At 41.1% G+C, this 16,026-nt stretch overlaps 1 protein-coding gene across 1 annotated transcript in view; it reads left to right on the forward strand.

The window, feature by feature from the left end:
* The window catches only part of MGAT5 (mannosyl (alpha-1,6-)-glycoprotein beta-1,6-N-acetyl-glucosaminyltransferase), a 361,502-nt gene that overhangs the window by 178,910 nt on the left and 166,566 nt on the right, over positions 1-16,026 (forward strand). The window contains exon 9 of the mRNA XM_006894455.1: positions 7,675-7,808. Within this exon, the coding sequence (XP_006894517.1) occupies positions 7,675-7,808 (134 nt within the window). The remainder of the gene's footprint in view (positions 1-7,674; positions 7,809-16,026) is intronic.

The following is a 16,026-nucleotide window of genomic DNA, read 5'->3' on the forward strand; positions in this document are numbered from 1 at the left end:
CCAAAATCTCTGTAGATGTTCATTGAAATGAAAAATAAACAAACTAAATTTAAAAAAATATATTTAAAAAAATAAATGAAAAAAGAAAGAGAAGCAGAATCTGTTGCTTTCTGGTGTTTTGTGAATGCCAGATAAATGTGAACAAGGAACTGGGCAGGAGAGACATCCCTAGACTCGCATAACCTCGCTGTTAGAGAAGGCTGTTTGGACAGAAAAATATTCTCAGTGGTAGTGTTTAGGTCAATTAAAAAGAGTGATTTCATTACTAGCATAGTCACTGTTGATTGGTATTTGATTCTTGTTGGATGAAAAGGCACCATCTCAGAGGGAGTTTAATAGAACAGTGTAGTGTTTATTCCTCCTTTCTTTATAATAAATCGTTCACCTTAGTGGTAGAGCTGGCGGGAGACCCATTAATAATGCAGCTTGCAGTCTTTGTGGCATGAACATGCTAAGATTCCATCATAAAACCACCATCTCCAGCGGTTTTTTTAAAGCCACTTTTGGCTTATTTGAAGATTTGAAATTCACAGTATTGTCTCCTTAGTTTCTAGCAGATGACAGTTTTGGTTGGTTAATATTGTTAGGTGCCACCAAGTCCACTTGACTCATATTGGCCCTCTGTAGAATGGAGCCGAACTGTGGCTGTCCTGTGCCATCCTGACAATTTCTGTTGTGCTTGGGCCCATTGTTTCAGTCACTCTGTCGATCCATCTTGTTGAGGGTCTTCCTCTCCTTCACTGACCTGCTTTTCCAAGCGTGATGTCCTTCTCTGGGTACTGACCCCTTCTGAAAATATGCACAAAATGTGTTATACAAAACCATCTTTGCCTCCAAAGGGCACCGTGGCTATACTTCTCATAATTATAGATATATTTATTCTTTGGGCAGTCCATACTCAGTACTCTTAGCCAACACTGCAATTGAAAGACACCAGTTTTCTTTGGACTTCCTTGTTCATTATACAACTTTTACATACATAGAAAGCAATTGAAAATGCCATGGACTGGATCCCAGGCACCTTAGTCTTTATACTGTTATCCTTGCTCTTTCACATTCTAAAGAGATTCTTGGCAATAGATTTTCCCACTGCAATACATCTATTGATTTCTTGACTGCTGCTGCCATGCGTATTGATTGTGATTCAAGTAAAATGCAGTGCTTGCCTACATCTATCTTTTCTCCATCTGTCTTAATGTTGTCTACTGGTCCAGTTGTGGGTTCTTTTATTTTCTTGATGTTGACATGTAATCCATATTGAAGGCTACAGTTCTTTGATTTTGAGTAAGTACTTTAAGTCCTCTTCACTTTCAGTAAGCAAGACTGTGTATGTGCTGTTGTTGGTAAACCACCTTCTTTTCCAGCTTCTCATGTAGTCCAGCTTCTTGGATTATTTGTTTAGCATACAAATTGAATAGATAGAATGGAAAGAAAATACAACCCTGACACACACATCTTTCCTGATTTTTAAACCATATTGTATCTCCTTGTTCTGTTTGAACAAGTAGTTCTTGATTCCTGTATGGGTTCAGCCAGAACACAATTAAACATTATTGAGTTCCTAATTTATATTATACATAAATTAATTATGGATATAATATTATGGTCTGCACAGTGTAGTGCTGTGGCATAGTCAATATAATACAAGCAAACATCATTCTGGTGGTCTCTACTTTCAGCTAGAATTTTTCTGCATCAGCAGTCAATACCTTGTTTCATGCCCTTGTCAGAATCCAGCTTGAATTTCTGGCAGTTCTCTGTCAATGTGCTGTTCCAGTAATTTAATAATATTTAGCAAGACTTTACAAACATGTGATATTAATACTATTATGTGATAATTTATTCATTCTTTGGTATTCCTGTGTGTGTGTGTGTGTGTGTGTGTGTGTGTGTAATGGACACATAGGATACATTGGCCAGCTAGCATGGACTTGTGAGCATGCCCAGGGCTGCATCTGTTTGTTGAAACATGTCATTTGGTATCTCATTGGTTCTAGAGCCTATTCCTCCAGCACAGCTTTTGTCCTCTTCCTTTAGTGCCTTTGATTCATGATCATGTGCTGCTTGCTGATATGGTTCAGTGTGAGCCAATTTCATTTGGTCTAGGGACATTGTGGATAGTACCAGTAGATGAATCTGTGAGGTGGTGTGAAATGATCACCTGACCTTTCAAGTAGGAGGGACTTGATACACATTGAGTTTTGAGAATCCAATTTCTATAAGGACCTAGGAAATCCAATTAAAGAAGCTTGTAACAACGGTTCTGTTCACATGACTTTGTCATAAATTGAATCTGACCTAAGTTTAGTATGTCTTTTAGGAGGGTAAAGTTTCATTACTATGGCTTTTTATTATCAGTATCTTTATGGATATAATTTTATCTGTTTTCTGACAGTTGTAAACATTACATAAAGATTTATACATTTATTTTCATTATTCTCATTCCAAAGAAAGGTGACCCAACAGAGTGTGGATATTATCACGCAATATCATTAATACCACATGAAGGCAAGATTATGCTGAAAATTATCCAAAGATGACTGGAATAGCATATCAGCAGAGCACTGCCAGATGTGCAGGCTAGGTTTAAGAGGCCATGGTAGTAGGGACATTATAACAAATGTCGCAGGGTTCTTGGCTGAAAGCAGAGAGTACCAGAGAAATGTCTATCTGTGTTTGGCCATGCAAAGTCCTTTGACTGTGTGGATCACAACAAACTGTGGCTAACTCTTAGAAGAATAGGAATACCAGAACACTTGATGTGCTTATGCAAAACCTATGGTTAGACCAGGAGGCAGTTGTCAGAACAGAGCAAGGAAACACTGCATAGTTCAAAATTGTGAAGGATGTACACCAGGGATGTGTCCTGTCTCTATACCTTTTAAGTCTATGTGCAGAACAGATTTCCCAGGAAGCTGGGCTCTATGAAGAGGAATGCGATACCAGGATTGGAGGAAGAATCATCAACAACCTGAGTTATGCAGAAGACACAACTTTGCTTTCTGAAACTGAGATGGACCTGAAGCGCTTGCTGTAGAAAATCAAGGACTGCAGCCTTCAATATGGATTGAATCTCAACATCAAGAAAACAAAGATTCTCACCACTGGGCTGATTGCAGCGTCATGATAGACGGTGAAGAGATTGAGATTATTAACAACTTCATTTTGCTTGACCCCACAATCAACACTCTTGGTCCAGCAACCAGGAAATCAAAAGACGAATTGCATTGGGAAAGTCTGATGTCAGAGACCTCTCCAAAGTACTAAAGAGCAATGATGTTAGTCTGGAGACTAAGGTGCACCCAATCCAGGCCATAATCTTTACAGCTACTTGCTGTGTGTCAGAAAGCTGGACAATGACTAGGGATGATAGAAGGAGAATTGATGCCTTTGAGCTGTGGTGCTGGAGAAGAGTATTGAAGTGCTAGAAGAACAAACAGATTTGTCCTAGAGAGGGTAAAATCAGGCTGCTCCTTAAATGGAAGCTTCATCTGACATACTTTGTGCATGTTCCAAGGAGTGACCATTCCTTGGAGAGGGACGTCATGCTTGGGAGGGTAGAGGGACAGTGCAAGAGAGGAAGACCCTCAACAATATGGATTGATTCAGTGACTGGGGTAAGGGGGGTAGGTGTGTCAGAGATAATAAAGTTGGCACGGAGCTATGGTACATAGGGTTGCTGTGAATTGCAAGCAACTGGACGGCATATAACAACACCACCATGTAAATACATATTATTAACAGTGTTGTTATCTGCCTTGAATGGAGCACAACTCATAGCAACCCTATGAACAAAAGGCCTGAAGCCAGTCTACAATTATCAACATTTATCAAAGTTCATAGAGTTTCTGAAGGCATGTTATTTTGGAAGTGGACGCCACTCCTGCTTCCAGTGCGTTGTATCAAAAATGGTTATGATAAGTGCTATTTTCATCATAGCTTTATTATATGTTTGTGACTACTTGTATTATTCCAGGTATTACTGGTTTTTTCCATACCTAGCCTTTGGCAAAGAAAGCTGTATTACTTTTCTAACATTATCACAAGCCCAGTGGATTAAAACAAAAGAAATTTCTTTTCCCATGGTTCTGAAGGCATGATTCTGGCTTGTCCACTGTCTTTCTGAAGACTGTTGGGGAGGTTCCCTTTATATCTTCAGGCTTCTGTTTCCCACAGACATTTTTTTAACAATATTTGTTTTAATTGGTTTGCTTACAGATTTTATATACATTGTGTTTCACACTACTCTTCATTCACATTGTGTTAAATACATTATATTGTATACAATCTGTCGCCATTGGACCTTGCCCATCTTAACACTCTCTTTTTGCCAGGATTCTTCCCTTTTGCTTCCCTGTTCCCTCCTCCCACCAAACTGTGCAGCCCTGTGGTTTCACCCCTACCTATCTTCACCCCTCCACCCCTTCTGCTTTGAGTTCCTGTACATATTTTACTAGTTATCCTTCTATTTTTACAATAATGATTTTATGTAGTATTTGTCCTTACGAGACTGAGCTAGTTCACTCCAGCCACAGGCATTTCTTGTAGTTGCACAGCTCCACTCTCTACATGTCTTTACATGGCCCTCTCCTTGCCTGCCTCTTATAAAGGCTCTTACCAGTGAACTCAGGCTCAGTTGGATAATCCAAGTTGATCTTGTCTTAAGATTCTTACCTTAATTATACCAGCATAGACCTTTACTCCAAATAAGGTGTTAAGAATTGACGTATCTTTCTGTGGCCACTGTTGAACTCACTGTAATGTTAAATAGGAAATTAAGATACAAGTAGTTTGAGACAGTCTGTTTTATGTGAAACTCTAAATTGGAAATAATTCCTAGCAAGAGAATATTTGAGTGTTGAGGTGGAGCATCTATAAGGTGTGAAAATGTCCCACAGATCACTCGGCATGATAAGGTTGTCCCTGGAGGAGGAAGCCACATACTCGGGCATTAAGAGAAGTACCTTTATAAGTCATTCGTTTGCCTCGGATGCTCCAGGCACACAGAAGGCATTCATGGAGTGTCACAAATATTAAAAACACAAACACAGTTCTAAAACCAGTAGATTTAGAAAGTGATTGGAAAAAAGGAAATCTGTAACATCGGACCTGCTCTCTCCTAAGCTGTGAGTCTCCTTAATAAGAAGACAGTTCCCAGCCTTGAGAGTAAGGATACAGTCACACCTCCTGTTGTATGTGGTTGTCTAATAGTCTTCCATTGTGAAGAAGCCTAACTTCACACTGATTACATCTTAGACACTAACAGACAAAAGCCAGCCCTTCTGGTTAAGCTCCTCCCACCTGGCATCTTTGTTTGCCATGGTTTGTTTTAAATATTCACAGTTTAAAAAACTTGAGTAATACTCCTCACTAAAAAATATAATCGCCAACCAAAGTCTTTGGGGAACACAGATCCTTAATAAGATTCAAGGGCAAGTGACTGGAGGGACTAAAGCCTCTATGGCCGGTGTCTCCTTTGTTGCCCCAGGGAGCACTCAGCTTCCAGCTCCCAGAGTGCTGCTGGTTGACCCCAGTTGTGGTGAGTGATACTCTATAGCCCCACTTTCAGAGGCAGCATTTGCACATGATTCTGTGTTTTCCTTCTCTTCCTCCCTTCACTCTTTGTAACCTTCTGCAGAGCTGCCACTACAGTCCTCCCTGCTTCTTGAGCACTTCTGTCTCTGAGCAAATAACTTTGTCTTATTTTAAAAGCAGAGGAGTGGGATATGCTAAGACATAAGTTTTCTTAAGAAAAGGAAGGGAATGCCCTATTCAAAGAGCATGGAAAACAAAAGGACGTCTGTGGTTAGACTCTCAGGTAGAAGCAGCTTTGGAAGATTTTCTCTTCTGCTGCTTCAGGGTGGGTTCAAACCACTGACCTCTTGATTAGTGGTTTGGTGGAAGTCGTTTGGGGTAAAACTGAGCAGTTATGTGGTTAGACTAATCTTACCCGTCCACACTCTCATGTTGGAGGGCACAGGAAAGCATGCAGGAAGCCACCATGATGTATGTATGTGGAAAGATACAAGCTTTTATAATCACCACCACTTAACACTAGAAAAAGAGAAAGCAAACTAGGGATTGGAAAGAAATGTTGTTTTTCATGGGCTTTGCAACTCATGCTTGTTCACCTACTGGCCACCATTGTGCTGATGAACCCTTCTGGGTGCTGTTGTGAACAGAGTTGCTATTCAGTGAGAGGAGCCATATTGGGACCCAAAGCCTGGCACAGTGGTGAGCGCATGCCTCTCTCTAGTTTTTTGTCCCGACCTTGACTGGAGAAGCAGTGAGGATCACACTAAAAGGGCAGTAAAATTTCCCTTTTACTCAGCCTGAACAATTCAGGCCACTGTGTAGATGTCCCTGATTGGGGGGAGGGGGGAGTGGAGGCGTGGTTTTTCCCCCAAAAGTTGAGAAAATGTGTAATAGTAGTAGAAAAGGAAGTAAAGAAACAGTCACTTATTTTACAGTCATTTTCCTCATCTTGTTCTAATACGTAGCGTTTAATCTTCTTTTCACTTTTGTGCTCATTGGTCCAAATAGAATAATTACTAATTTTGCTTACAGCCCACCCCGCAGCTAAATTCATGTTGGTGTTTTTAGAATTCATGATAAAAACAAATGTGATAAACATCAGTAAGTTTTGCTTCAGAATGTATACCTTTGTTCCAACGAGTCTTTCGTTGCATACTGTAAAGCAGAGATTTTGGATTTCCATTCATTCCTTGTTGCACTTTTCTCCCTGCCCACCCCACCCCCTCCCAGTTCACTCCTCTCTTTGAAAAGTAAAAGAAAAATTCCTTCATTGGTATACAATCCCCCCGCCCCGAGTATCAATTCTGCAATCACGTGTGCTCACCTTATTTCTGTGTCACCTTTTGGTAATTGTCATAGTATTTCAAACTTTTCCATAATGGCACAATCACTAGATTATAATGTGATATAAGCATAACTTTTAGGTGCATTGGGAAGCCAGAAAGGTTGTGTGACCCAATTGTGATCTGGTGCCAAGCCTGGACCCTAACTAATGAAAAGGTTAATTCTGAGAGAGAAGGATGCCATGTGCTGTCAGCCCATCAGAACCTCTCAAATGGTAGTTCTGCATCTCAGCAGCTGTTCACAGAGCACCTGCTCAGTGCTTAGCCCTGGGTCGTGCAAATGGTTCGCACTTGGGCTGCTATCCAAAAGGTGGGCACTTTAAGTTCATGCTGAGACGCACTGGCAGAAATACTTGGCACTCTGCTTCAAAAATGAGTTCTCAGAAGCTCTTTGTAGCCAGTTCCACACTGAGACACATGTGGTTCTTCTGAGGTGGAATCGATTCAATGAGAGTTCATTTTCTTATCCTCATCCCTGGCTTCAGTAGATGGAGAGCCTTCAGTCTCAGCTTGAGCACGACCTTTTTTACCAAGCTGATTTTTGAGAAATAATCTATGTGTAAATCCATTCACCTGAAGGAAATGGTGGCTGTTCTGTAACAACTGAAATGCAAAAGTCACATAGCTAAATATTTGACACACAAGCTCTTCTAAAACCTGTTACTTCCTGCCCAGCATTCTTTCTAACAAAAACTAGTTTTTCATTCTAAATAGTCTCTGAAGAGGAGTTGGAACTTTTGAGTTTTTTAACTAACCGTGTTGGGATTTGTTTTTGTGTTTTCCTTATTCTTTTCAGGTGCATGCTCAGAGTCCTGGACTCATTTGGCACGGAACCGGAATTTAACCATGCTAATTATGCCCAGTCTAAAGGCCACAAGACCCCCTGGGGAAAGTGGAACCTGAACCCTCAGCAGTTTTACACCATGTTTCGTGAGTATTCATGTCTCACTGTGTCTTTCTGGAATGCCATCCATAATGGATGAGGAGGGCTTTGCTGTAAAAGTGCACCACTGAACCTTTTTATTGGAATTAACGAAGTTTCTTGTGTGCATTTTATGAAAGCCTTAGAGATGTTCTCGGGAGAAGTGTTCAACGTGAAGTATTAGTGAAAGTCTATTGGGAAAAGCATTTGAGTCAATAGTGGACAAGTTACAACATGCAGTATACACAGCTACTGGTTAGGTTACAAATGTGGACTTCTGTGTGAAGACATTTTACAAATAATAGCACCTTAATTCTTTTTATTGAAAACAGGAATGGCATCCATTTCCTAAGCAACATGCCTCTGGAAACTATCACGAACTTTGATAAATGTCATTAGTTGTAGAGGCCTCAGGCCTTTTGTTCATTGGGTTGCTTTGAGTCGTGCTTGACTCAAAAGCAGTCAACAACAACAACAGTTATTTTTCAGCATCAAACTTTGAAGGGAAAAAATAGAGCCATTTTTTGTTGTTGTTGAATTTAATGAAAGTTTACAGAGACTTAGGGTTTCTACTCATTCATTCTTGCACTTTTCTCCCTGCCCAACCCCTCCCCCAATTCACTTTTCTCCTTGATGAGTAAAAGAAAAACTCTTTCATTTCTATGCACTCCCTCCCCCAAGTCCACTGCATTGTGCAGCCTTCATTCTGGACACTGGTCATGACAATAATACCTAATCAAAGAGCCATTTTTAAGTGTAGTTCCTGCTTTACTGATTTTTTTCCCATACTGGTACTGGAGTGATAGGTCATTTTCCCTTGCTGACTCAGAATCATTTTCAGTAGCAGTTAGTATTTAACCAGGTAAGTAGAGACACACTGATCAGCGGTGATTTTATTGACCACAACTACTGTTTTATCATTTTTCTGTTTATATAACTTACTTTTCTACTTACATTTTTTCTTCTGCTATCCATTTACCTGCATGTTGCTTCGTTTCCTTTCTGTTTGTTGTTATTATGTACTGTTGATTCCACACTGACTCATAGCTGAGCCTCCAGCAGATTTTCAGAGGCAGCGAATTGCACAGGAGATAACACGTCCTTCTCTCGCAGAGGAGCTGGTGGATTTGAACCACTTGTGTTTGGGTTGTGTTGACAGTTCAACTCTTTACCACTAAGCCACCAGAGCTCCTTCTTTTCTTTTTAGTTGAAGGATATGAAAGAAAAGTAACAAGTGTCTGCACCAAACATAAGTGTATCATTTAATTTTATAGACCTTTGGTGATAATATGATGTCAGCTTCCAGAAATGAAAGCATCAGCTAACTCTGATGCTGATAGGGTTCATATTTTCCAAAATTATTAAAATTATTTTAAGCTAGGAATTCCCATCAGATAATTAACTTCTGAGATATAATCTATTCCCTCTGTTGAGTCAAGACTGAGGGGACTGCAGACCTTGGGGACCACCCAGCGTCGCACTTCCTCTGTGTACACAGCCATCTCAGATGTCCCAGGCCCAGGAAATGTCACAGCAAGCATAGTAGGCTAATCTTTGTTTAAATAATCTGAGAATGGAGAATTTAAAAGGATTAGGAAAAATTGGAGAGTCATTAGTAATATTAAAAATGTGGTTTTTACATGTTATTTTTAGTTTAGATTTGTGAGAACAGGTTATAAATCCGGGAAGACTCAGGGATAAAAAATGATATATTTGACTACATTTTTTTTGAGGTATCTATAGTGTATAATAATTTTATAAACATATTTCATTATAGTCAGAAGATTAATATCACTAATTTATGTTGTCTAAAAATTGAAAAGATAAAGATATCCATTGGAAAAAGTAAAAAATATATTAACAGTTTTAAGGAGGATGTAAATCTTGATTTGAACATGTGACAATGGATTAAGTCACTCACAGTGTAAGAAATACTGTCAGCACAGTACTGTGATACCATGTGCTACATACTGAATTGGTAAAAGTCCAGTGGTCTGACAGCGTTCACCAGAATGAAGCAGCCCTCTGCCAGTGTGTGGTGGTGGGACCACTATATAGTATCACTACTAAGGGACAGTGTTTGCCTAGAATAAGTAAAAACGCCCATTCATTTTTTTCCCATTAAGTGAGCAAACTGGTATCTATAAATCTCCCCAAATACATACAAGCAAAGACAAGAAATGATGTATACATGCTACAACTTCTTGTAGTTCTGTTCATAGTAGGAAAACAGTAGGCGCAATGAGAATGTTCCTAACAGATGCCTGAGTGGATAGGGTGACTCATTGATAACGTGAAGGATGGTGCCACTGAGAGAAGAGATGAGGAAGGTCATTTCTGGTATGGAATGGTGTGTCTAATGGACATTGTTAAAAGACAAAGTGTAAACCATGTTCATGTGGAAGAGACAGTGCGTATGCACTTGTGTTGAGTGTGTTGATTTATTTCTGTTTTGAAAATAAACAATGGATGGATAAATAGCAAACTCATGTAGATTCTTACTGTTGGAGGAGGGATATGCAGGGGCCAATAGGAAGGTAGATGGTTCCAGATGCTTCTTGTTTTGACTTTAGAACTATATAGATGTTTTCCATAATTTAAAAATGGAAAATAAATCACTAAACCTTGAAACAGAAATAAGTAAAATAAACTATCTATTAATTTGGTGTTAATCTCACATGTTGTTATGTGCTGTTGAGTTGCTTGCGACTCATAACGACCCTGTGTACAACAGCCCTAATCTCTGCTCTGTCCTGTGCCAGTCGCACTGTCTCCGATATACCCATCCTGATTACCCCAGTCACTGAATCAGTTCACCTCGTAGAGGCCCTTCCCCTCCTGCACTGTCCCTCTACCCTCCCAAGCATGATGTCCCTCTCCAAGGACAGGTCAGGATCAGTAATCACATCAAGTGAGTTTAACATGAGTGTTTTGTTTTCATTTCTTATGTAATTATTTGGAGCAATTTATTGAAAGAGCCAAGATTTTCAGTAAGGAGGAGCTAGAGAAGCTAAAAGTATAAGATTAAAAAGTTTAAAGTCTGTAGACTTCAGTTTAAAGAAAAATAACAGTGCAAATTAATTTTTTTTCTCCTTAAAAGGAAATGTTTCTTAGCTCTATGATTAGAAAAGACCTAAAAGTAAAGACAATCTAGTAGCAAGGAATTCTCTCAGTCCTGAGATTGGTATTCCCTTAAAAATACCTCTTCCCTAAAAGGAAGCACATCCTTGGATAAATGACCAATTGAAGGTCTCAGGCAAAAAATGTTCAGAATAGGATATTAGTCATGCTAGACAGCATAGAATCTAACATAGACTGTTGGTGGCATCAGAAGGACACAGGAGTGAACTATCCTGTGTCCACAAGACTTAAAAAGGAAACAACCACCAAGCCACTTCACTCTCTGCTGTGCAGTTGGAGCCGACTCGTAGCTGGTCCTCCAGCAGGTTGTTAGAGGCTGTACATCGCATGGGAGGAGATTGCCCATCTTTCTCCCTTGAAATAACTGTTGGATTCAAGCCCACCTCAGGTGGCAGCAGTCACATACAGACAAGGCAGTGGGCCCTCTTTGGAAAAACTTGTTTTTGTTCGGTACCTTTGAGTTGGAATCCGCCATAGCTGACCTCCTGTGGGTTTTCAAAGGCAGCAGTTGCATCGGGGAAGAGATTGCCGATCTTCCTTTCATGCAGCAGCTGGTGGGTTCGAACTGTGTACCTTTGGGTTAGCAATGCAGTGCCTTCCCACTCAGCCACTAGAGCAACATCCAAGGATGGGATAGCTAGATCATCAAAAGGAATAGTGATTGCAGGGGACTAAAACCAGGTGAAAAAGAATTCATGCATTCCATCATGATACACCAAAACAAAAAGACTGTTGTTATTGTTAGCTGCCATCAAATTGACAACAATTCACAGTGATTCCATGCATCAGGATCTTTGGTTTCCTTGAGTCCATTGTTATGGACACTGTAACCTTAAGGCCTACGGAACACCCTTATTGTTTACTGTTAAGTCATATCCAACTCTTATCTGACCGTCTAGTGGATCCTTGGAGAGGGACATCATGCTTGGGAGGGTGGAGGGACAGCGCAGAAGGGGAAGGCCCCCTATGAGGTGGATTGATTCAGTGACTGGGGTAATCGGGATGGGTGTGTCGGAGACAGTACGATTGGAACAGGACAGAGCAGAGTTTAGGGATGTTGTACATAGGGTCTCTATGAGTTACAAGCGACTCGATGACACATAACAACAACAACAAGTCATAGGAGAGGAGATTGCCCAACCTTCTCCCAAACTTCTAGCACTTCCATACCTCCCAGCACTTGTAAGACCTATTCAGTTGTAAACCATGGGTGGTCAGCGTTAATTTTCTGAAGTAAACTCCGGGCCTCTCTTCCTAGGTTGTCTTAATTTGGAGATCTGCTGAAACTTGTCCACCATGGATGACCTGTTGGGACTTGAAGTGCTAACAGCACAGTGTCAGCGTCACCACAAGGCTTAGGCCGCAGAAGCACAGTAAACTGACAGAAAACTCCAGTCGTTGCCTTTCCAAGTTGCTAGGACACCAGCTCATTACCCTGAAAAGTAAAAGAACCCAGCCATTATCCTGCCTTTCTAGGACAAAGTATCTCTGAAATAATCAACTAGTTGATGAGGGAAAGTTGTTAATTATAGAAAAATCACGGATAATAAATGCAAGTGGGGTGATAGAAAATCAGCATTTTAAAACCCATAATGAACAAAGAAGTAAGGCAGTGATAATCAGGGGTTGCTAAATCTACCAGGTTGGAGATTGAAGGAAAAGTTGCTCATGGATGAAAGTGTCTGGTGTGAAGGAAACAGGGCAGAGTTGCAGTTAGAGACCTCTGGCATGATGAGGTGTGTTGGGGCTGTAGAATTTGCAGCATGTTGAAAACATCTGCAGCCTGCTCTCCATACCCTGCCTCACAGAGCATTTGGCTGTAACCTTGAACGTGGCCTTTCCTTCTCACAAGACAAAGGAACCAGGTCTACACACCAGCCAGGCCTTTTCTACATTCCCTCCCCTTTTTGATAAAGGTAGCCATTCTAGAGGACTGACGTGCATAAGAAGTAAATGTCAGAGGTTGTATGTTATTCCTTCTTTGTTGTTCATTTTTTGGTTTTTTGGTGTGTTGTTTATTTTTTTGTGCTTTTGAGTCAGAATCGACCCATAGCTGACCCTCTTCCAGATTTTCAAAGGCAGGAATTCATACGAGAGGAAATTGCCCATCCTTCTCCCATGAAGCATCTGGTGGATTTGAACCATGTGCCTTAGGGATTGCAGCACAGCCTCTTACCCCTAGGCCACATTGAGAATTGCTCATACCAATCCTATGAACAGCACATCAGAGCCTGTCCTGTACCATCTTTGCCATTTCTGACATGCCAGCTCCCATTGTTTGACACATACACAATAGATACATTTAAAATGGTGGTACTGGCAGTTAAGGATTCTGCTGCTAGGCAGGTCAGATGTTTAAGTCCACCCAGAGGTACTTCAGAAGTAAGGAAGGCATTCTGCTTCTGAAAGCCCACCATTGACAGCCTGGTACAGCAGAGTGCTGCCCTGCCACACATGTGATCACTAGGAGTCAGAGTCAGCTCAGCAGGGACCGGGTCTTCTGGTTTGTATTAGATTTAATGAAAAATCAAAATCTGTCTCAATGCTGACTGCTGGCAAGCTTATGTATTAGAGACTGAAACTTCTCCCTAAGGTTTCGTTGGCTGTAATCTTTACGGAATTAGATGGACCTCATTTTTTCTGTGATAGTGCTGGGTGGGTTCCAGCCACCAGCTTTTCTTTAGGTGAGTCTGCAAGCACAGACAACACCACCGAGGGACCTATGTAATAGGTAGACTGACAGTAGCTGTTAAGCGGTTCTATAACCGGTGTGTGCACATATATTGAAGGCATACTCAAGCTTGGATGCTTATGTCATCTTTAACCAAATAGGGTACAACGCTCCAAAGTTTGAAGACTGCAGATCTGGAGTATTCTGTTTGTAGAGTGGTATCTTCATCAGATTCCACCATCTTGTTGGCATTCGACAGTGTGTTGATGAGAGCAGTGCAGATAAGGCCTGGGGAGGGCAATGAGAGAGGGCCCAGAGTGGCGGGAAGCTCGCCATTGCTGGAGCTGCTTCAGGAGCAGGGCTGTGAGAGGCTTGGGGCCCACTCTGTTGGACACTTCTGAATCTTATGTTCGTGATTTATTTCTCACTGTAAGGCTACTTCTATTTCTCCTCTAACTCATTTCCTCACCAAGTTTGGTGGAGTATTTTCTGTGGTTTTTGCCCCAGATCTCAGAAGCTTGTAGCAGATGTCTTCTCTGTGTTAGTTTGCAGCTGAATGTATTAGTCTGGGTTAGCATAGACTCTTTGATGCCTTGCCAAGCATTTTCTTAGAAGGACCAAGTAGTTCGACAAAAAGAATGCTCTTGAAGAAGTTTCACTGAGTGATATATTTTCCAGAAGCTGAAAATCTAGCCGTTCCTCTCTCTTCAGCATCAAGGCTTGACCCTCAGCCTTGTGTTTTCCCTCCTGTCCAGGCTCTGGTGTTGCCTCTGAGGTGTTCATACTGTCACCAAATCCCTCTCCCAAAAGTTCATCTAGGATCAAGCTAGTCACCTCAAAGATTGTGGCACCTTCCCTTTGCTGAAGGAATCAAGCCCACACACCCTAACAGTGAGTTCAGGACCCTAATAGTGGTCTTCAGCCTCTCTTCCCTTCTTTACCAAATACCACCTGTCTGAGTGTCTGGGGATCCTTATCATTCTGCAGTAGCAGAGATCCCACCAGTGAGGGGTTTTAACAGAGATTTGTTCTCCTACAGTTTAGGGACCTTGAAGTCCAAATTCAGGTTTTTGGCTCTAGGAGAAGATTGTCTTTCTGTTAGTTGTGGAAGGAAGTTCCTGTATCCTTCTGCATCTATAGACTCAGCAGCCTTTGAAAACCTGCATGTGTCTGCCTTCCCTGCTGTCAAGGAGCTGCATAGGGCAGGGGCCTGGGTTCAAGTGGACACACTCCACACCTGTCAGTTCTTTCTTTTTGATACTGAGGTTCCCCTTCACACACTCCCACCCCCCTGCCTTCTCAGCTCAGTTTCCTCCCTGTTTATCTCTTGTGATATGTTACTAGGGAAACTTCTTTTATATTCACTGATTGGGGCTGTGATAAGCTTAAGATATGCTAGATTCTACCCTGAATTCTCCCACAACTCCGGCTTATCAGATCCTGAAGGATAATTACATTATTTCCACATTCTGTTATTACATATAGGTTTCTTGGGGGGACATTCAATCTCTGTCATCCCCCAAGCTCAAGCACCAGCTTCATCCATAGCTTCCTGGTCTCTAAAGGTACCACACAGACCATCTCCTTCAAGCCTTTCTTACAGCAGAATGCTACTTTTTCTTTTTTCTTGTTGTGTACTATCGCATCAGAACTGACTCATAGCTGACCCTCCAGCAGGTTTTCAGAGGCAGTAAATTGACCGTCCTTCTTCCACAGAGGAGCTGGTGGCCTGGAACTGTGTGCCTTCAGGATTGCAGCACAGCTTCTTGCCACAAGGCCACCAGAGCTCCCAACACATTTACTTTTTCTTTAAGACTATTTAAAGATGTTCCTCAGTATTTCCGTTCAAATTTGAAATGATAATTAAAGTTCCATCTGAAGTTGTGGGTACTTCTCTTCTGGGTGGGAGGAGGCATAAATGTGGAATACTGCCCCCCCAAAAAAAAAGTCTGCATTGTCATCATGTCACTTTATAGCTGGCCCTACAGGTTTCCAACTCTGTATATTAGACAGGAGATTGCCCAGTTTTCTCCCGCAGAGCTGCTGGTGTATTTGAACTGCCAGAGGCTGAGACTTTTGCTTAGTAGTGTAAAAGCTAATTTGGATTTAAGACCCCAAACAGAACCATCATTCTAATTTAGAGATTTTTTTCTTTTTTTTCCACATGTGTACATTTTACATAAAAGATGTCAAATGAAAGGTAGAAATTATTAGACAGTATCATTAATATTTCAGCTTAGCAGAATTTTTGTAGAAGATAATTCCAAAACATAATTCACAGGGACCTACCAGAAGTTCAAGCCAGACTCAAATAAGACATAGCATAGAAATACTGCTTATGTCTGATGGTTGTTGACTGAAGGCAAAGAATACTAGAAAGATGTTTACCTGGTTTATTGGTTGTTTTTATATAT

The sequence above is a fragment of the Elephantulus edwardii genome, unplaced genomic scaffold, assembly GCF_000299155.1.
Source record: "Elephantulus edwardii isolate Elephantulus edwardi_28Jun2011 unplaced genomic scaffold, EleEdw1.0 scaffold00143, whole genome shotgun sequence".
Lineage (NCBI taxonomy): Eukaryota > Metazoa > Chordata > Mammalia > Macroscelidea > Macroscelididae > Elephantulus > Elephantulus edwardii.